The sequence below is a fragment of the Chaetodon trifascialis genome, chromosome 3 (assembly GCF_039877785.1).
Source record: "Chaetodon trifascialis isolate fChaTrf1 chromosome 3, fChaTrf1.hap1, whole genome shotgun sequence".
NCBI classification, from domain to species: domain Eukaryota; kingdom Metazoa; phylum Chordata; class Actinopteri; order Chaetodontiformes; family Chaetodontidae; genus Chaetodon; species Chaetodon trifascialis.
This window is the reverse complement of record NC_092058.1, coordinates 21882237-21905445: the sequence shown is the minus strand read 5'-3', so window position 1 is coordinate 21905445 and position 23209 is coordinate 21882237. Positions and strand designations below refer to the sequence as shown.

Sequence of the window (23209 nt, the reverse complement as noted above, 5' to 3'; positions counted from 1 at the left end):
TATCATTATTTTTTTTTTTCTTTTTCATTGGGGACCAGACAGCCTGTTAATGTATAAAGCTCCACCCCAATGAGGCTGCAATCATTCCCCCTCCCTCCCTCCCTCCCTCCCTCCCTCCCTTCTGGCTGACTCTGTCCTGCCTTTCTTTGCGTTTCACCATTCACTCCGGATCAGTCCACCGGACCTGTTGGAGTCGAACGGAGTATTCAAGACACCAATTTATGATCGCGACCCAATCTGTCCTCCATAAGGAACAGCACGGATGACGCGTGTTGCGCTTCAGCTATTCAATGAAAGAAGAGACGCGCAAAAGAAGAGATGGGCACTGCTCTTGGACTTTCACCTACGCCGTCATGGGGAAAATGTTGCGAGTCCACCGTGTGGGTTGTACCTGTAGTGGCGGTTTTGGTCCAGCTTTGCGCTGCTTTTAACTTGGACACGGAGACACGCGTCGTTTTCAGCGGCGCACCGGGCAGTTACTTCGGCTACTCAGTGGAGTTCTTCAGTAACTCATCCAGGTAAAAGTCTTTCTACATCATCACAAAGCCTGATGGTCTGCCTCACTGTTAATCAGTGGGAGAGAGTTTACAGCAGTTCAAAATCACCACTTTATAACAGCCTGCACTGTAATATACTGCACGGAGTGTATGAATTAAGGAACTAGCCTCTGCAGTGGTACTGACTTATTACCTTAAAGTCTTCTCCCTTATACATTACATTGTACTGTGGCCTTTACATTTCGCCTCTGTGATGGCATTCTTCCAATATTCCTACAATATTCTGGTTGTGTCTGTGCTTCTGCAGACATGCAGAATATTTTTTATATTCTACAATGTATCCTATCCGTACAGTAGCTTTGGATATTCATGTAGTGTTTTATGTTGTCAGCTTTCAGAGTAAAGTGATCTCAGCAGGCAGTTTGGATAAACTGATGATAATATACATTCATTCTACATTTTGTTTGTAATTCTACTACAAACTTTTGGACACAGTGATACAGTGGTGGAAATGTTAGGGTGTAAACTGTAAACTGTCACTAATATACCATCCATCTCTCTCTCTCTCTCTCTCTCTCTCTCTCTCTCACACACACACACACACACACACACACACACACACACACACACACACACACACACACACACACACACACACACACACACTCACACACACACACACACACACACACACACACACACACTCACACACACACACACACACACACACACACACACACACACACACACACACACACACAGTCTCTGGAATCCAGCCCATGTATGATTGGAAACAGAAAGTCTGTGTGTGATTCAGAGAGGAGGGGGTTAACCTACAGCTAAGTAAGAAATATGCTAATCTGAACATGCTAAGGGGACAGTGGGGGTTTCCTTCTGGTGTTTTTGGTGACAGATGAAAAACTGCCCAGTGAGATGAAGTCAAACATCGCACATCTTCTTTTTCACCTCCAGACACAGCGTGTGCCATCACCTGTGTTTGCTCGCCGAGTGAACTCTATCTGTCCACAAGTGTGGAACACACACAGTCCTAATCCACAAGTATCTAGAGTATGAATGATGTGTGAAGTATATTAACAGAGGCTGATGGTGCTCCGTCCATGAGCTGCACACAGACAGTTTGTGCTCCTCATGTGTTACCATTAGATTTCACAGAGCCATGCATCAGACCACCTGGTGATTTTGGAAAAAGCCAGAAGGTCTTTTGATAACACTTAGGGCTGCTGCTGTTCTGAAGGTATTTCCACTTAAGTGACTCGTCTAAACATCTGATGGAAGAAATATTTCGTCTACTGCTTGTTACATAAATGAAAAAAAGATTTCAACCTGTTTGCCAAGTTCTGCTTCATTTTCCCTCATCCAAACAGAGATGGTAGCCGGAAATGATGGAGGCCTATCTCTTTGCCTTGTGATTGTCATTTATGCCATTACATATCGATGTTATGTTCTAGTATCTTGTGTTCTAATATAAAAGGACATGTTCCAAATTTGTTTGTGTTCGAAGAAATGACATCCAGATGTTTAGAAGAGTCTTTGGACTTTGGAAATAGCATTAAGTTTTGTCAAACAAACCTCTGGGTCTTTCAAAGATCACAGGGTGTTTATTTTCACTTGAATGTAATGGTAACACATGAGAGGCACAATATGGGACGGCACACTGAGACCAAGTCTAAAGACAATATTCAAAAAATACCTGACGATGGATGATGGTGCCTTAGCAGTCATAACTAATAAGTAATAACTTACGGGCTCTTTGTAGTTAGATAAATCTGTTTCAGTGGATTTGTTTTTAAATGCTACTGTGATGGAGACTGGCTGTGCTTCAAAGTCTCCACTCAGCTGAAACTTAGAGAAAACCACTACTGACTACTGACTGACTACTACGAGTGCTGAAGCTGTTTTACTGTTTGCCATCATCCCATAATCATCACTTGTTGCCACAGTGACCATTGTTCAGCCATTACATCAGTATCACTTTAAAGTACGCAAACTGTTTTGTAGCTAGCCAGCAGGCTTAATTAGCAGACAGCCTCCAGTAAATCTACATGAACGGCACTCTGTTAGCATAAATCACACGTAGGCACACCAAGCATTTATTCATACACAATTTTGAAATACTGGTCCTTTACATTTTAAGATGAATTTTTAACTCCAGTTAGAGATAAGCTCATAAAATACGTTTGCTGTAGCTGAATCCATCAGTATAATGGAGTGGTTAGAGCGTCACTTGGATATTAATGTAGCTTCTTTCTTCATCACTTCAAGACATAATGGCTTACTGACCAGATACAGTATCCCTCTATTAACCAGCTAACTGATTGAAACATAGAACAATCTGATTGATCACCTTCAGTGTATTTAAAGTCTGTTGAGACAGTCAAGCACATTTCGGCTTGTCCAGCCAAAACACCCTCTCAGCCAGCTGTTCACAGCTGCTGTCGCTGAAGAGCTGATGGCCTCTAGGATGTGTTACATCCTGAAAACTCTTTCTAAATAGTAACAGAAATGTAGTTCATATCTGTTTCATTTCTTTATCTTTCTGTGTGATAAGCTTCTGGAGCTGAGTGAATAATATTTGGCACAGCTGCTCCTGTAAAACGTTAAACTGCTCAGATCTTTGCCGTATAAATCCCAGTCACACCTTATCAGCTCTCTGAGTCTCAGTTTTCCCTCACTAATATCCTCGAGGGCTCACCAAGTAAAAGCAATGTTGGTTTAATGAATGTAGATATTTTCCTGTGAGGAAATTGGTTAAGATTCTGTCCGTTTGCTTAACTAAGCTCCTGGCAGTTGGAGGGCATGTTGTCAGGTAATTACTGAGATGTTGATTTAGACCAATTTGAACAGACTAAGCCCCCCTCTGCCTGCCATAACTGCTGACTCTGAACAATACCACATTCTGTTTTTGGCCAAATTCGTGTATTGAGACAGCCCGAGATTGCTGTTGAACATCTGCATGCGGATTGAACAGTTCTTGTTTTGTGGTGGATAAACAGCACAGCAGGAAAAGGATGCTTTCTTGAATGGAGGACATGTTTTCTTCTCTGCTGATGGGATTGTTTCCGCTGGTTGTCATGCATTCTGATAATTACGGGGCTGTTGTTAAGAGTGGCTCCTGTTGCTTACCATGCCATCTCTGTCTTCAGCGTCTCAGGACATTTTAAATCAGCAGTTTAGGAGGCAGGCATCAATGTGTCGGCGCTGTTTCACTTTCAGAAATGACTGAGGTTCTGAATGTTTCAGCACATTAACTGGACCGGGAATAAGGCACTGAGGATTTGTACTGAACTGAAAACAGTGTGATATAATACATGTGCTGACATCAATCAAACTGCAATGTTAGAATTTCACTGCCAAAGAGAAATCTACAGATTATTACTTATTTCTTTGATTTCTGAGATCTTCCTCAGGCTGGTTGACCACTAAATGTTTTTTATTTCAGTTCTTGGCAGCTTTGAGGAGCCTTTAATCTATGCATTGCATTGTGGGACAACAGTGTACATCAACAATAAAGTCCAAAATCTTTTTTAGCATGCATAAATGGACTTTTCAGCCATGCTAGTGTCATGACTCTAGAGATGAAGATGTCGGTCACTCGGTCCACCACTGAAATGTTCAGAGCATTATTGGATGGATTGCTGTGAAATTTGGTACAGACGTTCAGGCCGCCCTCAGGCTGAATCCTACTGACGTTGATGATCTCCTGACTTTTCCTCTGGTCCCACTATGAGGTTGACATTTTTGTTTTTTATTAAAATATCTCCACAAGTATGAGATGGATTGTCATGAAATACATTATACATACATTTATGGTCCCCAGATGGATTTTAAAAACTTTGATCCTCTGACTGTAGCACCAAAGTCAGGCAAAGGTTTCTGTTTGCCTGATACTGCTGTACTTGGTTCAGTCATCTTCTCATAATTGAGACAACAGTAAAGAAAACACACTGAGTATTGTGTCAGATTATTCTGGGCCACCCACATATTATGTATGAGTTTAATGAATGTATTTACATGCTGACCAAACAAAGCAGATATTCGGGTTGGGGGTCTGGCTCATATAAGAATCATATCCTGTTTATTACAACAACCCAGATAAAATCTTGAGAAACCTGAACAGGGTTAGTGGGGATTCAGAGACTCTGTTGCTTTCCAGAGACATGTGTTGTGTTCATTACTGAATTTAATTGTACTGAAGATTATATCATTATTCCTCAGTGGTTCCCATACTTTTTGCCTTGTGCCCCTTAAAATGAAGCAATGTCTACATGGGGCCCCTTCTTACATGTTTAATATAACTATACACAATGAGCAGTCAAACCAAAGCCACTGTTCCTTCTTAGATAGTTTTATTTTGAAGGGATTTAAGTGTTCAGAATTTAGAGAAAATGAGATGAGTTATAAGAGAAAGGAAAAATAGTGAGGAAGAAATGTTTTGAGTAGGTTATCACGCATATGAGCAGTTCAATTGAGTAAGACCTATCATTAGGATATGACTTGTTTCAGAATAATGTGGCTATGTAAATGCATTCATTGGAGCTCATAAATCCTTTAGTAAAAATTACATGTTGCATCCTTGACCTCGCCATGCCTCTCGGCCATTTCCCTGTTTGCAGATGTTCCCATTGAACGTGAGTTAAAGGAAAGGAATTCTTATTTCAAGTCTCAAGGGAATATCCATCATCCCACTGATATTGTCATGGAGGCTGTTGTTGGCTATTAAGATTTCATTACAAGTGCTTCTTTAATTGGCTCAAAGGTATATCTTACAAATCCACATGTGCAGCCCTCACAGGGGTGGTAGTGGGTTAAAAGTCCTGTACCTTTGAAAGAGAAGGCCATTGAAAGCCTGCACCCTCGTCAGCTGAGTGGCTGTGGAGTGAGTGGTTTATAAGGAAAGCTCATCCAGCCATGTAAATATTCCTCTTGTGCTCTCCAGACAATTTGGGGGATGGGGGGGGGGAGTCTGTCTGATCTCTGCTAATGTCATCAGTCACCAATGTCTTAAGTTGTGCCATTTGCTCTGGGCCAGGCCTTTTTAGCAGGGCTGTCTGAAAACCTTGACAGTGTAATACACACTCACATACACTACACACACTTGCACATGTGTGTTTCCATGTGGTAGCGTGTGCATGATAGTCACACATGCATCCATGCAAACAAATGCAGCGATAATGTTTAGCATGTGTTTTGCTGCGTCTCTCTTGAATGTTGCAGTTTTATTCATTTCCAGACAGTCATCCAGTGAAAATATGCAGCGATATCTCCGGATACTTCTTGTTTAGTCTCCCAGTCTTCATTTCCTTACACACTTTCTTTTGAAACCTTTTGGAGGTAAAATGCTTTAAACCACCTTCCTAGCTAACTTGCAGACAGTCTCAGCAAGAATGGCAATAGCAGTTATTGTATTGTTATATGTATTTTTGAAAAACCTGAGAAGTTTGGTAGTGCAGTGGCAGAACTAAGTTTCATTTGAAATAGCCTCCCTTCATTGCTAGAACAATAAAAATGATCTCTGTGTGGATCACAGTGTAAACTCAACAGAAACCAACACCAAACAAGCAGTTCCAATGAGAGACTGCGATTCATTATGCTATAAAGAGCTACAATAATTGCACTCAAGTCACTACCACTCAAGTTTCGTAAGGGCCCCTGATGACATGTAATCATTCAGTCAACTGTTGTAGGTGCTTCAATACAGTAACTTTGTAGCAAGATTTGCTGCTCTAGTCAATATGTTATAACAATGAATTACATAATTTCTTTCTTTCTGATGCACCTGTAAACCTGCTCAGCACCAAACAGCAGTCAAAGTGAGCCAAAGCGAGTCAAAGTGATACTTCTCTGAGAAGATGGCCCAAGACACCAAACACAGAGCGAAATGGAGAGTGAATATGGAACTTATTCTGGCTTTATGGCCTTGGCCTGCTAATGCTGTTCCATGGCAGCTGGCTGTATAAACAAGTTACTGTTTGCTAACACTGGATCTACTTTGTGAGGTGACAATATGCCAGTGCCCTGTTTACAACTGAGGTAATGGCTGCAAACTGATCTTTTAATGTACTTTAAACATCCATGCAAAACATTTGAGGGCCGCCTTTAAAGGCGCCATAAACAGGAACTCAGGACGATGAGAGAAGTCAGCCTTGGTTTGACTTCTTTATGGTCGTGCTTAGTGCTGTTTGTCTGTTGTTGTAGCCTGTTGTTAGTATGTTCATGACACACACAGGACTGAAATACACACACAAGCACAAACACTGTACCTAGACATGCATTAGTGGAGGATGTCAGAGTGACATAATCGGTGCCCCATCAGTTAGGGGTTTGGTGCCTTGCTCAAGTCAGGCTAGATGACAATATGAACACCAGTCTGATGCCTGTATGGCAAGAATGAAGCTACAGCCAGGAGACAGGAAGCAAGAAGGCAAAAAAATATTTTTCTTTTGACAAATTCGAGACATATGTATGAAAACTTGTAGGTATCAAGAATCAAACCAATCACTGCTGGCACATTTACCTTTCAGCCCGTTTTTACCCTTCAAAGTCTTTGTCCAGATTCCTACTCATTTCATCCGCTGTGTGTATGACATGTTTATAAGACAAGTTAAGTCCATATGATTTTAGAGGAAAGCAATTGTGTCTTGGTGTAATGTCAGACTTTTCCTGGACTCAGTTCTTTACCACAATGTAACATTTTGTTTTCCTTTCTGCTGTCTAGTATCAGTATTTTGATCGGCGCTCCAAAAGCCAACACCAGCCAACCAGGCATCACTGAAGGAGGAGCTGTGTACTTGTGCCCCTGGAGGCAAGCGAACTGCAGCATGATCGATTTTGACAAGCAAGGTAGGGTGCGTTGTTAAATCGAAATTGATGGTTGGCTTTCTTTGTACCCACACAGATAAAAATAGGATCTGTGAAAAAACAAGCTCAATATTCAAAATCCAAGGGTGAGAATTTTCCCTACATCATAAGCACAGCAGTAGTTGGTAACTCACATTGTTCCAGGATATAAAAATGTCACTTTCCCTAACAGCACTGTTAAACAGTGGAGACAGGCTTGTGTGGTAAACTCTTAGCTGTCTCTTACTAGCCATAAAAGTAACTGAGAGAAGCTGTAGGTAGCATCCTGAGTTAAGCACCACTGGTTTGACCCTGAGGTCAGAAGTGCAGCTCCCTAGCGCGCCTTGGTAACCAATTTTTGTGGCATGTTCCCCTCTCTGCCTCTTCACTATTACGGTCCAATTTTGAAAACAAACAAACAAACAAACAAACAAACAAACAAACAAACAAACAAACAAACAAACCTCTTTACCCAACACTTCTCTGTTTTGATTTAGACCAGCTCTGATTTCTCTCCTGTGTTTTAATGGTGACTGATGATGCTAAGGTCTCCAATTTGGGACATGGGCAATGTTTGCATTGCTTTTGCAGAGCTTTGATTTCCTGCTGGACTCAGGCCCAGTGTTGTGAGCACTCTTTAATTAGGCTAGAGTCATCATGGGGACAAGGACCCCAGAGGACCTGGGCTGCCCCCAGCTCTGCCAGAAAAATAATCACCTCCATCAGAAATACAGGAAGTGATAAGGACCACTGTTTGAGGATCACAGGGTCTCACTTATCGCACCCTCTCACATGCTGATACCAAATGGCGGTTTACACAGATTGAGAGCTGCGGCTGCACAAACTCTGCTATACATAAATACACACCTACAAACTGTTTATAAACTGTCTCTGCAGACAGCCTCTGAAACACGATACATCACAGAAAAACATGCAAAAACCACACTTATGTTCACACACACTCATATCTGCACACACATGCTCACAATTTTACACTCAACAGTCTTGCTTCTCCCATTGCAGGCCCCAGGATTCATGGTGTGTTTGAGGACACAGCCCAGACTCCATTAACCTAACAGGCACGCTGAGTCGTAGTCAGGAGAGTTTAATGTCACCACTCTGCGGACAGAAAGCGCATTTATCAGAAAATACGCCACAGTAAAGCTTACACACTTACAGGCACATTCAAGTATGATTTCTTTTTTGTCTTTAAACTGGGACGTTGAAGGCATCACGCTTAGTTAAATCACTTTTTAAGGACGATGAATGGCAAAAGTATTTAATGATTACTGGTTTTACTGTCGACATCAAAAAAATCCTGCATGTAGAAGAAATTAGGAACTGACAGCCAACCCCAACATCACAGACTTTTATTTAGTACCTGGACGAGAATGTAAACTGGTTTTCCAAGTCAGCAATGTGTTTTCACAGCGTTCCATAGGACATAAATGTAACCTGGCTCACCTATCTGGCTCAGATGTGAAGTTTGGTGGACCAGGAATAGCAATTCAAGTAGAATTATTACTGCTTTATTTTTCAAAATTAATTCTTATAGCAGCATGTTGTTGAAAGCAAGAATCATGGAGGTGTAATGCTGCTGAAGTTGCAAAAGTAAAAACCTTTGGCAGGCAATGATACACAAACACACATGCACGCACACACACACACACATGCTCACACACCTCTAGTACTCCACCCCCTCCCTCATCACTGTTCCTTGCCTTCGTACTGCCAGGGCCTCTTCTTAAAACAGTTCCTGAAGATGAAGTACAGCCGTTTGGGTTACAGTAAAAACAAGGTCCAAGTCCCTTTGAGCTGTTTGATGTCTGCCATAGCATGGAGGATGGATTAAGACTGCAGACCCCAGGAACAAGGCCATAAAATATCCATGTAAAAAGCCAAGAACATGTGGGGAAGCCTTTCAAATGAAGCCCTGACAGCACAAAAATCAAACACTGATGACTGGGGGATCTTTGACTCAGTTAAAATAGCAACTCCTGACATCACTGAAGTTTCTTGTAGGTCCCCATTTCTGTGGAAAGTACAGCAGCTATAAGTTATTCAGTCACAGAACTCTGTGTAAATACGCTCTTAAATGTGTTTTTCTCCTCTATGTTCTCGTAGGTGATCGATATTTTTATATAAATGATGTGAACACTCAGGTCGAGTTCAAGTCCCATCAGTGGTTTGGAGCTACTGTGCGGTCCCATGGTAACAGCATCCTGGTAAGAATGAATCTACTGTTGACAGATGTGTTTCAGTTCGCATTGTCATCAAACAACAGAGTTTCATTGTTGCTCTAGTTTTGGGACTCCTTGTGGGGTCGCTTTATGTGCTGCACAGAACAGGCAGCAGAATATTTCTCTGACTGAATCCTGTGTGCTTTGAAAATGCAAAACAAAATCAAACTCTGACAACTCTCTTACCATATATTTTGGTAGTAAGAATATCACTGTCCAGGAGAAGTCAGTGACAGTAACAGTAACCCTGCAAAAGCATCCACAGTTTGCACATGGTGGCTGCATTCATGACATCATGCTAAGGCCAAGTCAACAGCTGTCATCCTCACTAGTTGATAATTCTTTTAGAAGACGTGGAAATAAAGGAACAGTATTGCAGGGTAGATGAGTTGGCACTGCTAGCATAATCTTGCCTCAGTTAACACTTGTTTTGCATTTATTGTAATAACTTTCAAACAATATGCCTGACTTGTACAAAATAAACACCAACCCATGAGTAAGGCATATTACAGATATATTTCCACAAATCAGATACAGAGCAGCACACAGCTGCTGTTTACAAGTTGGCTAATGTACAGTAAACATCTGATATGTCATTCTTGAGCAGGGATATTTCTAACAACCTGTTATCCCACAGAGTCTAGTTGGCTCATGCTGTGCTACCCCCAGGTCATCAACATAGGTACTTCAAAACACGCATTGTTTCATCCGTAACTTCCTGGTTGGACAGCTTCAGCATGTTTAGAAGTTAGTTGTTCAGCAATGATTGCAGAATCCATGTTTGAGGGAGGAGTTTAGCGAAGGGTTCATTTAACTCTTGTGAGCTCGAAGATGTGGTCAGGTTCTTTTGTCATGGGCCTGTCTCTCTGTGCTTTCCAGGCTTGTGCTCCCAGGTATTACTGGAGAACTGAGCATGACACACCCCTGGCCGATGTCACAGGAACCTGCTACCTCTCTGTAGACAGCCTCAAAACGTTTGTGGAGTACGCCCCCTGCAGAACAGGTGAGTTACTGCAACGACAGCTAGCCTCCTGTGGAGGTCTGGCCAACGAGTTAGCAAATTTAGCATTCAGTCATATCATGAGTCTGCCCACCTGATCAGTGTAAGTTATTGACTCTTCTTTTAGCCAGACTGTAAACAATTATAGGCTGAAAAAACAGCTGTGGGCTAATTTGGGCTAGTCCTGCTGATATTTCTGTTGCTTTGGAAGTGTTAATGTCTTTGTTATCTTGCTTCAGTCAAAATGGGTGACTTTTCATAAAACTTGCTAACTGATGGCATTTTTGTTCATGTTAATGCCCATGCTGGTTTGGTCATATTGTGAATCAGTGTTGTGCCTGAATGTGTTTATTGAACGATAGTTCATAAACTCGTTCATATTTTGGGCGAACGTGAACTGAACGTACTGTGTTACTGCCTGATGAACGTTACTGTGAACTCGTTTATTCTGGTGTCAGTGAACGGCACGCTCTCTCAGTTTAACTTTGTTCAACAGGGTGCCAGATATCTACAGAGCCCTCCAGGTGAAAACCCGGCTAAAACACACCGTAAACAGGCCTTAATATGTAGCGAGGAAAAAGCCCAATCTGGCAACACCAGCCACCAGTGTCGCATCGCGTCATCACAACAAAAAAGCAGCATGTAGGCGACAAAGCAGCAAGGAGGCGTCGTATGATCATTTAAACAAGTTTTATGACAAGGTCGGTGAGGATGGGAAAAATCTTACATTTCTGTGCAAACTTTGCCTACTGGCTTTCAAAAAGAAAATCCACACTTCAGTCACATGGGGTGAAAGCTGCAGCTGCTACTAGTGTGGACTGAATGGACAGAAACAAAGTGTTAGAGCAGCAATGGGGAAATGCTGTCCCCTCAATGCTAATGTAAAAAAAAATGTTGGATAAGGATTCAAAATTAGATATGAAGATGAAATCTGACACATAGTTATAGTGTTAAAACTGATAAAATAATTGCTGTCTGTGGTTCTATATGGGCTGTGGCAATAATTCTGAAAAATAATAGCTCGCAGCAACATATGGAAAAAAAAAAGAACTATGAACTAGTTCATTTTTGGAACGGTGAACTTAAAATTCAAAATTTTAAATTATGAACTATGAACTGAACTAGTTCTTTTTAAAATTTGTGAACTGAACTTTGAACTAGTTCATGTAGAAAGTGAACTTTCCCAACACTGTTGTGAATATTCCCCCTCGGTAATACCCGCGTAATTTCAATAAAATATGTCATGTAATGAGAGAATAACAGCAGTATGAATTTTAAAAATTTCTCTCAGTTGTGGGCCTAGCTGTCCTCTGCCGTGTTGGCTGCAGTGGTCTGTGTGACTGTGGGGTAAACAGGGTCTGTGAGCGTAACTGCACTTCTGGCTAACTAGCTACCCCCGTAGGGGCTTATGGAGCTTCTGAAATCCATTTGGGACACGTTTTTGGTTTGTCATCAGTTTTCACAAAACTGCCAATATTTGAAATCTATACATTTGATTTTTCGCCTCAGAAATTGTCAGAAGCAAATTTATTGCTGAAAACGTTATACACTTCCAGCTTTGCTCAGCTCTTTAGACTTATCAGCAGAAACACATTGAATATTAAAATAAAACTGTTAGTGAGAGAATGACAGTACATCTTTCACCCTGATGCTTTGCTGTGTTCTTCTGTTGTTTTCAAAGGGTTGGCCTGGAATTCAGTTTTGGGTCAATGAACAATTGACATGTGACAAAAATTACGCTGGAGATTGTTGCCTGTTCAACAGAACAGAACGTTTTGCTGTTTTAGTTTTCATGAAACAGGAACATTTATTAGTGTTGCCCATGTTTTGTGCTGTTCATTGCAGAAAGACATGGACCTGCTGGACAGGGCTATTGTCAGGGGGGATTTAGTGCAGACTTCACCAAGGTAAGAGAAATATTTTGAGTTTTTCCTGGTTTTTACATAATCGCATGGTAACTGTTTCTCAGTGGAGATTTCGCTGTGTACACCAGATTTACAGAGTTTGTTTGAAATTCATGATGACTGGTGGCACACAGACTCCTCAGCTCTGGCTACTGTTGTGTGTGTTACAGGATGGAAAGGTTGTACTTGGAGGACCAGGCAGCTTTTACTGGCAAGGTGAGCTCACAAGAATGTGGAACAGCATGGATTTTTAGGAGATATCTTCCAGCAGATTTTTCCTTTGAACAAATCATTGTAGTTTGTTGTTGACCGAACTGCAGTGGAGCAACTCAGGAGCCACAATTCAAAAGTCACATATCTTATACCTAAGTCACTTATCTTAACCTCTGACCTTTAACCCTTTGTTACCCATCCTTCCTACAGGTCAGCTGATCTCAGCCACCACAGAGGAGATTGTGAAGGCCTATTACCCCTCGTACTTTCTGCTGTCAGTCGCCGGGCAGATTCAGACTCGACAGGTGCAGGGAAGCTATGATGACAGTTATCTAGGTGAGGAAGCACACTTGAGTCAAATAGGATTATTACAATTAGATGTATTATTAATGTACATGTACTGCTACAATTGTGACCAACACTACTTGTACTACTACTGCCTGTAAGCAACGGGATCTGATGATCCATGTCGGTTGGTTTTTCTGTCAGTCTTAACTGTTTGGTTCAGAGCAACATATTTCAACAGCAGAATGTCATGAAATTTGATATGGATGTTCATTGTTCCCAGAGGTTAACAATGTAAATGAGGAATTAACAACCCCTGACCTTTTTCTAGTACCACCATAAGGTTTTCTTTAGAAGTAATGGTTGGATTTTCATTCAGTTTGGATTGGATATCTGTGGTCTTGAATGCAAGAAATATAAGAAATTTTACTGGCTTTTCCTAAAATTCTCTCATAACGTTCACGTTGCCTGAAGGAGGAATTATTTCCATTTTGTACACTCACCACTAACACCACCCTCATATCAAATTGTCATCTTTGTGCAGAGAAAATTGAAAAATGAGTTGGATTCAATTTCTTGACCTTTCCCTCTTGTTCCTCTGTCAGACCAAAATATCAGCGTACACATGACTCATGACATCACTCAAGATACTGAGTGATCTAATAGGCAGATTGCCAGTTGATATCCTGAGCGCAGGATATATATTGGGAAATATTGCAATTTGATGATTCTTTCCATAGTTATCCTCGGGACAACCTTTTGCATTTATTTTTAAGTATCAAAATAAATAGTGCGTCATTAACATCTTCTAAGCATTCATACTGTAAGGCTTAATGAACTTTTTAGCATCTGGGGACCGCTAGAAGAAGAGTTGGGGCCACACTGTAAGCAAGTATTGTAGCGTTGCTGAAGTATACAAATATGCGTCAGCCACCGTGACGGGGGTGGGACAGATTGGGGTGTGTCATGCTAGCAGTGACTAATGTAGCTTGTCGCCTCTAACTGAGTTACAAAGTCTGCACATTTCTGTCTGCACATCTTTAGATTTTTTCATTTTCAAACTTCAGACCCAACCGATGCTGACTTAGTTGACATCACTTTAGGCAGCTTAGCTCCCTCCAGAGCCATAAAAAGCTTTATAGAACTTTTTTCACATTTGCGGCAGAACTTCAAAAGACTGGAACTCTTCAAATGGAGGCTAGCGACTTGAAACAGCATCCGTCAATGATAGCGTAGCATACTTGAATCTCTGACAGAGCTCTTGCTGGTTGAGTTGTGTTGTGGTTAATGTTGGCACCAGCTTTTGAGAAGCAAGATGAATGGACAGAATAAAAAAGATGATTCAATTTTAATCTGTCCATTGTGATTTGCTGTAGAGGCGCAATGCTAAATTGGTGGAGTACTGTCTTAATATCGTCAGTTCATGCTCATCAAATGATGAAATGCTTTGCGACACTGCCGGTGCGCATGTTGTTGCATGTTGCAACAACATGCAAGGCTGCATGTTGTTTTGACTTTTAACAATAAGCATTATAACCCAATGGACATTCAAAGAGATTCGGGTGAGTTGTAAGTTCAGTGATGCATGATGTATCATAAAACTTTTCATTGTATCTACTTTCAACCTCATCTTTAGTCTTCATTCTTCCTGCAGGTTACACTGTGGCTGGTGGCGAGTTCAGTGGGGATGATGAGGAAGGTGAGGGTCATATTTACAGTACAGAGAGCCAAAATACATGGCTGAGTACAGGCTGTGCTGATCCCCCTCCCCGAGCTCTGTCGAGTATATAACTGCTCAGTCTCCACACACACGATCGTATTGTGACGGAAAGGGATTATTAAGTCTTTCAGGAAGCAAGAACGTTTAGAGACACAAAGAATGAAAAAAACAAATCTCATCACTGTGTAAACAGTGTTTTTGTTTATCGGTCACAGGCTTTGTTCAGTTTTTAATTATCAGTCTTGTTTTGAAATGAGCCCTCCTAACTTTTTGCTCTTTGCTTTTCTTGCTGCAGATTTCATCGCAGGAGTTCCAAAAGGACTCATGCTGTATGGTGTAGTAAGGAGTCCCCACATTTTTACTTCACACCATTTTACCACAAATAGTCTAGAAACCACAGAGCTGAATAAACCTTAGTAGAGTCATTCAGTATGCATTTTGGAGTTTTGAACCACAAGTTATAGTTGATAGTGACTTTTGTCTGTCTCAATGTAGGTGTCCATATTAGATGGGAGGGATCTGAAGTCTGTGCTCAACGTGACAGGGGAACAGGTATGCGCACATCTGGCTGGAGATTTTCTGGCCCTATTTTCATATGTGGGTACACATTTAAAATGGCATGTCTTAAGGGGGTTTGACGATGAAGGAATTTGCCCCATGGAGAGGAGGCCTATACCAGGGTCAGAGGTCGGGTTTACAGTATGCACAGCTCATGGTCTCTACAAGCTGTAAATCAAACCCAGAAACAGCAGAATAGGATAGAGTTCATGTTGTCACTGTACTGATTCAGCCTGTGCTTTTAAAATGGACAGACACTCGCCGAGTTTCAAGTCATATTGCTTTAAATATAACCCACAGATAAATCACCTTTAAGCAAAACATTAACTATTCAATAAGTCAGTTTAGCAATTTTTAACATTTTCAAAATTTTCACCTCTCATTTTAATAATACCTCATTATTGAAAATCATTTTTATTTCATGGCACTTTTCATAATGTTACTTTGTTTCACTTTTCAAAAGTGACATTATGAAATAAAATGTGGAATGAAATACAAGTGTTATTGGGGAAATGTAAGCAGCCTGTGGATTATATGTCAAAATGAGACCAGATGTATGTAGGAATGTTTGAAAAAACACTCATGCATTTAAGGGTTAAAGGATAAGTTTGCATTTTCTGAAGTCTATTTTAGAGTACTGACATACCCATATGAACTTTAAAAGGGTCATTGGTAAATGTGGTAATTATTCCTCCTGCTCATACTAGACACAAATGGATCCCTCTGCCTAGTGATTTCAGTGGGAGCCAGCCACGTCATGGGGGAACTTACTGTCTTATGTAATTTAACAAGGCATGACTCTGTACAGATTGCAAGATGTAAGAGCATGTGAGTATGCACACGTGGGAAAGCAGGGTCTGTGTGTGTTTTCAGTGTGGGAGGTCATCAGCGACTGCTCAGAGGTGTCAGTGTCAGGGTGGAGGGTGATGAGTAAACTGTTAAGTCATGGTGAGAGTGATCTGAGGTAAACTCCAGGCTAATGGACTCTCTGCTCTCTGTGGGTGAATGGTGGTCCCTCTGTGGGTGCTTGGACTATGTTGTCAAGAGTCAGCTGCGAAAACACACCAGAGGGTCTTGAGCAAGAGGCCCCGTTCATTTGGTGAATGAAAACTCAACTATTATCACTTGTTAAACTATATATTGATCCATTCAGCCAAGCATCATTGGCTTAACAACTCATTTTGAGTTCAAATTGCACACTTAATACGAGGATCAGGCAATTTGATGTGATAATGAAATGAAATGTGTCGAGCATCATAGATTTTACCAGACTGTTTATACCAAGGTAGCCTTTATCTAATATCTCTGGTGGCATCAGAACATTGTCGGCAAAGTTGCAAATCAATCAGCTTGACAACTCTGCTCTTGAGTTTTCAGGTATCTCATTTCCATTTGGTTATTTTAACTATGCATTGTTTCTCAGGAAAAAAAAAGAAAAAAGAAAATCCTGTTAATTATAAAATGATTCATTTCTTGTATATTAACCAAAATGGTATTTTCTTTGTAGGCTATATATTGTATACTTACCAGAGGTTGTATATAATATGAAATTCAGACACAATGACATTTTAATGAGCAAATGATTGCATTGCATTTTTATTTATGTTTGACACAGCGTCCCAGCTTTTTGGGGTTTGAGGTTGGATATGGACAAAGTTGCACCTGAATTGTGGCCAGTTTTGGAATGTGGAATTTTTTACTGCTTTAATAGTGTTAGTGGGTTCTGTTAGTGAGGGAGCACAATTAGGTAAAAGTAAATCTGCTTTAATTACATTTTAAAGCACCACACTGACATATCTTCACCCCATAAGGCTGATATGGGGAGCAAAAAATATTTGCTTATATGCTGTATTGAAGAAGACTTGAAACTAATGACTGAGCCCATAAACCCATTAAGAAACTGTTTACAGAGGTAGTAATTCAAGTGAGAAGTAGAGTCATTTTCACAAAAGCTAACATACAGTAAGACTTTTTATGGCCAGTAGAGTCTCCCCCAGCTGGTCATTAGAAAAAATGCAAGTTTAAGGCACTTTCGCATCGGACAGACCCAAAACCAAATGTCCAACAAAATGTCCACTTATTTTATACAGTCTATGGCTAAAACTTCTTAAAGTGGCAATAATGGAAATTTTCCTAATAGCAAAATCAAATGATTGTGAAAATGTGAAATGAGTCGCTTGTAGTGATGAACGTACAGAGAATGATCACCTCAATTTGCAGCTCTGCTAAGCTTCACTGAGCTGTATAGTTACTTTCAGCTCATTGTTTAGCTTTACAGCCTCAACTTAACTGTTTTGGTTCATTCTCATTGCTCTCATAGTGTCTTTCTTAACTACAGTAGGCAACAGTTTTCAGAGAAAAAGCCCTAAAAAGCCGCTGTATACTACCTGTTCAGCACTTAAACAACACACAGTGACTATCTGGTCAACATAGTGCAGTGTTTAGCAGCTAAAGAGCCAGGTATTTCCCTCAGGTGGAAGAGACCAAAAACAGAGCTAAAAGAGAAGGAATGATGGACTTACATTTGCCATGAGTGGTGACAAACACAGCTCCAAGCGAATTACTCTGTAACTGCTGGATGTGGAAATAAGCAAACATTTGCTAAACTGTTCACCATAGCAATTTAAAAGGTGATGATGTGTCGATGTTTTGTTCACAACTTATCTCCACTGCCTCCAGGCAGCCAGAAAAAAACTAATTTATTGCAGGTTTAACCAGTCCTGCCACTACTTTCATAAAAATTTCAGAAACATCCGAAATACGAGAATCAGATTGATCTGTGGTCAGCTTTTCTCCGCCTGCTGATCACCTCTCCTCAGATGAACATTCCTGGTGGTTCGGCTCTACGGGAAGTGTTGATCATATTTCTAAGAGTGTGAATATATCTGGCAAAGCAGTGCTCCTACCACGGTAAATTTGAACTTTGTTCTGAGCGAGTTTGATTGATGTTGATATGAGCTGTTTTACATGTGCGATACAGGAAAATAACCCCAATATTCAGTCTTGATTTTCACAAAGATCTCCAAACACACTGCTGTGTGTCTACACTACAAATCACTTTGAAGTGAGAGTCACCCAAAAATGTAACGTGAGCCTAATTTATCATACATGGTATGAAATTAAACCGGAAAAACCCAAGCCCCAGGAGAATTCTCTCAGAGTGAGTTTTAAAGTAGTTTGAGTCCACAATCCCTGGACCCCCTACCTCTTCTCAAGCTTACAGAAGCTCTAGCACTGAGCTCCATGAAAAGGGAGAGGAGGAGACCCCAGGGGACTGCTGGATTCAGAGATTGAGGAGGAAGGAAAGGAAAGCCTCTGGAGGTGGTGGTGGTGGTGAACGGTATGAAAAAGAAAAAGACATAGAGAAAGAAAAGATGGGGATCAATGCACCATGATATGATTACAGGCTAACTGGCTCTTGTTTGTAATGCCTTCCAGATGGGGTCCTACTTTGGCTATGCAGTGGCAGCCACTGACATCAACAACGACGGGTGAGTGACTGGAGGGATGGTGAGACAGATGATGGCAAAAGAATGGTTAAGTGAGGCAAAATGGGGACAGAAAGGGGAGAGAACTGTAAGCTAAAACAAGAGACTAAAAGTGAAGGGTGAGGTCACTGAAACAGAGACAGCAGTGTGACTTTTGGAAGTTTCCCACGCTTCAGTCACCCTGTCGCTGTTAAATGTGTCATGAAAAATACCCTGCACTCTTATTCTGTGAATAGTTGCTCTGAGTGTAAAGTTCTCCATTGGTCAATTTCACTTCCTCACTGCCGTCAGATGCACACCCTTTGACCCGTCCTATAATACATTTTTTAAGTTTCAGTGTAGCCTTTAAACTACTGTTTGTAACCCTGACCCCTTTGAACTGATTCTGCAGTTTGGTTTATAATTGGAGCCGATATTTAGTCTTCTTATATTGCTATTAGTGTAAGTGTTAGTATAAGTGAGTCAGAGGGACACATGATTTTTAGCCACTTTCATCATTCCAACATACATGTCTTTCAATAGGAAATATTCCCTTTTCTTTAATCACTAAACTTTCCTTACTTTCCTGTTTCAACCATACTATGAGATTCAGTGTTAACTTCTCAAATCCCACTGTCATGCTGGCGGTTTATACTGACTCATGTTATGCAACATTGTTTAAATGAATAGAACTTTATTTTACAGTAAACACTAGTGGAGATCCTTAAGTTTTCACCAACAATGTCTGCCTGAATCAAGGGGAAACTTGTATAACATGCTGCACAAGCAATTGAGAAGATATCCTTTTGATGAGTCTTTGTTTTCACTCAGTGAAATATCATGTAGCTTCACTGAAGATCTGGGGCAAACTAGTATACTATGATACAGCCAGACACAGTGGAACAAGATGATTGTTCCAACCTTAAATCTGCTTAAGGGGAAATACTGAGAGGGGAAAACTGAATGTTAGATCACTGTTAGATAAGACACTTAAATCCTAAAATCCCCCCCCCTTTTTTTATGTCCGTATCAATAACTCCTCTTTTCCTTCTTCTGCCATTGCTTGGGTCCCTAGTTTGGACGACCTGGTGGTGGGAGCTCCAATGTTCATGCGTAGAGGGGCCAATGGGCGTCTGGAGGAGCTGGGTAAGGTGTACGTGTACCTCCAGAGAGGCCCTCTGCTGCTGGAGCCAAGCCAGTCTCACCTCCTCGGTCGGCAGGCCTTCAGCCGGTTCGGCACCTCGCTGGCTCCACTTGGTGATCTCAACCAGGATGGATTCAATGGTAGGTGTGCTACATACAGCATACAAAAGAGTTTTGCTGACCCATGAAGGTTTAAATTAGGGGTGCAACTAACGATGACTTTTATTAGCAATGAATTTGTTAATAGTAAAGCTGCAACAATTAGTGGGTCAATCAATTAGTTCATTGACAAAAAAATAATCAGCAGCTATATTGTGCACTATTTGTACTTTGTCATACAAGACAGTAAACAGAGTATCTTTGGGTGTTATACTCTTGGTTGGACAATAAAAGATATTTGAAGTCATCACTTTGAACCATGGGAAATTACAATGAGAATGTTCACTATTTTCTGACATTTTATAGACAAAATGCTTCATAGAGTGATCAAGAGGATATCCAGCAGATGAATCAATAATGAAAATTATTGTTATTTGCAGCACTAATTGGTTGTTTATTCTATAACAAACTTACTTACGGCTACCTTTGTGGGGAAATTAAGAGAGAAAAATATCAGATTCAGATTGCTTCTTTTGTCTGACCAACAGTGTAAAAGACAAATGTGTTCCATTTACAATGTTATAAAGCAGGGGAAAGCAAATCCTCACATTTGAGAAGCTGGAACTCACAAAAGTTTGGCTTTTTGAAAATTTGATAAATGAAGTAATCAGCGATCAAAATGGTTTTCAATTTTCAGTCAATCTGCTGATCAATTTAATGTTTCAGCACTGCTTTAAACTAGCTCAGATACAATTCCAAATGTGAAAGATATTTTGGCAGCACTAACTGGTTTACTGGCTGAGTCTGAGTTTTATTCAATCAGGATTCAGCCAAAGTCTAAAGAAGTAAATCAAAATAAACAAAGGAAATCACCACAAAACAATAACTCAGGAACCATCAATAACTTCTTAACTGACCCACCAAACCGCTATGATTTGTCCATGTTCAGTTGTGTATACTATGCTATAAGCTGCTCTGCATGTAAGCTTCAGCTACATACACTGAATCTAGAAGTACATACAGTACATGTATGGGCTGATTTTACAGAGTGTGAGAAGACATGGGATTCCTCACATGTGTGTTTTTGCTGTTTATAATCAGACATGGCCATCGGAAGTCCCTATGGAGGAGACGACCAACATGGATTGGTTCTCATTTATAACGGTCATGCTGGAGGACTGATGGACACGCCCACTCAGACTCTCTCTGGCCAATGGGCTTCCAGCTCTTTTCCAGCCAGTTTTGGCTTTGCTGTGCGAGGCAACAGAGATCTGGATCAAAATGGCTACCCAGGTACTGCAGAAAGTAGTCCACCACCAGGCGTTTATGAACACTTTATCTTCTTCTTCAATATCTTCACTTAACTCACTTTGCCTTCTTGCAGATCTGATTGTTGGTGCTTTTGGGGTTGATAAAGCAGTACTGTACAGGTATGTTAAAACACACCAGAATACAATAACAAATACGAAGACAGTTCTTTTCATTCTTATCATTTCACGGTCTGTGTCTTCAATCAGGGCTCGGCCAATAGTGAGTGCCAGTGCGACTCTCACAGTGCAGCCTACCATGTTCAACCAGGAGGAGAAGACCTGTGAGGTTTTCACAGGGAATGAAACCATTGCTGTGTCTTGGTATGGACATCAACTATTTTCCTTAAAGCATTTCAGCTCCACAAGTATCTCAAAGGGAAGATTGCACAAGGTTTAATCCAAAATACAGTTTTTGTCATTGCTACTTAATGAATTAACAAAAGAGCTTAAGAGTAGTTGAAGAGCTCTGTGACAAGAACAGAACATGGAAAGTCTTGCAAATGTTATGTAACACACATCTTAGTTCAATTTCAGCTTTCCAAACTTTACCTCACGAGAATGTCAAATGACTTCATGTTTGCCAATTTCCTGTCCAAGCTGCTGTGAACTACACACTCAGTATTCTTAGATCCAGTGAAAAAAAGGGAAAATTCACCCTACTTTCAATGTCAATGAAGCTCTTTCCACAAGGTCAGTTTAACCATGGTATTAAATGTGGAACATTTTTAGACTGCTGTTAGAGGCATTTGCCAAACTGGCGGGCGTTTTAGTATCTGCCCTGTAGGTTGATAAAAGTAAGTCTTGTTTTCGTGTTTATTGGTGTTTTTGCTGCCATGGAAACAAAAACAAGATGGAGGGAGCAGAGGAGAGGAAGTGGGAGAAAGGTGGAGTAGTTGTATGGAAAGATGAGTGCAGTTATTAACATTGAAAAGGTTGGAAAAGGGTTGTAACTTTCTGGAAATGTATGAGATATTGTTTGGCATTAATAATACTCCACTTAGTACAAGGTTACCCTCCCTTCCTGTAAACATTTATATGACCACAAGCATATCAACATCTATTTGTTTATTGTAGTGCTGTCAATCAATTAAAATATTTAAGTGCGATTAATCGCACAAATGTCATAGTTAACTTGCGATTAATCGCAAATTAATCGCACATTTTTATCTATTCTAAATGTCCCATTAATTATCATTTTAATACTGTTATCAACCTGGAAAAGTGGATAGGCTTGCTTTGTGCAAAGGTTTTTTATTGAAAACAACAATGTGTAGTGTTATATTTCACACTAACATTCTCACTTTGAGCAGTCATTCACATTTGAATGAATCAAATCTCACACAGTTTAACACTGTCAATAAACAGATGACAAAAAAATAAATGCTTGGTTACAAAAAAGCCCCTTCAACAACCCTTTCTAAGGGATCAAAACAGGGTGATCCAAAATAAAGTTACAAAGAGCACATCATTGTAAACTAGGACTCAGCCTGTAGTGCAGTTAAACCATGGCTGAAACTTTCCTTTCTTAAGTTTCCTCTGAACATACAAGCAGTCAGACTATGATGCTCTTCTGTTCATTCACCAGAGGCTGATCAACCCAGCCTCTTATTTCTGTCCAGAGAGAATGAACATTACTTGGCTATGGCTGCAGTAAGCTTCTTTTTAGTTGCGGTATCCATATGCCTCTGTCCAAACTTTGGTCTTGTCAGTCGACCCATCGAGCAACTTTTTGAAACTAAACTTTCTATTCAGACTCTTGTTCACATCCATTTCGGCGTTTCACACTTGACATCCGCCTACACTTTCACAGCTAGTGAGCAGGTGAGACCAAAACATGCATGGGGCGTGCCTATTGTTTTGTTTCCGGTTTACAATCGGATCCCCTAGTTTTTGTAACATTACTAGCAGTGGCCAC

General features: G+C 40.6%; 1 protein-coding gene across 1 annotated transcript in view; it reads left to right on the top strand.

Moving 5' to 3' along the window:
- Positions 1 to 265: 265 nt before the first annotated feature.
- LOC139328709 (integrin alpha-5-like) overlaps positions 266 to 23209 on the top strand; it is a 42559-nt gene continuing 19615 nt past the window's right edge. Inside the window, exons 1-15 of the mRNA XM_070958664.1 lie at positions 266 to 518; positions 7234 to 7358; positions 9480 to 9580; positions 10475 to 10598; positions 12441 to 12502; positions 12670 to 12715; positions 12923 to 13048; positions 14652 to 14696; positions 15013 to 15056; positions 15213 to 15269; positions 18714 to 18766; positions 19818 to 20026; positions 21086 to 21277; positions 21369 to 21414; positions 21502 to 21615. Coding sequence (XP_070814765.1) covers positions 319 to 518; positions 7234 to 7358; positions 9480 to 9580; positions 10475 to 10598; positions 12441 to 12502; positions 12670 to 12715; positions 12923 to 13048; positions 14652 to 14696; positions 15013 to 15056; positions 15213 to 15269; positions 18714 to 18766; positions 19818 to 20026; positions 21086 to 21277; positions 21369 to 21414; positions 21502 to 21615 — 1544 coding nt within the window. The 5' untranslated portion in view covers positions 266 to 318. The remainder of the gene's footprint in view (positions 519 to 7233; positions 7359 to 9479; positions 9581 to 10474; positions 10599 to 12440; positions 12503 to 12669; positions 12716 to 12922; positions 13049 to 14651; positions 14697 to 15012; positions 15057 to 15212; positions 15270 to 18713; positions 18767 to 19817; positions 20027 to 21085; positions 21278 to 21368; positions 21415 to 21501; positions 21616 to 23209) is intronic.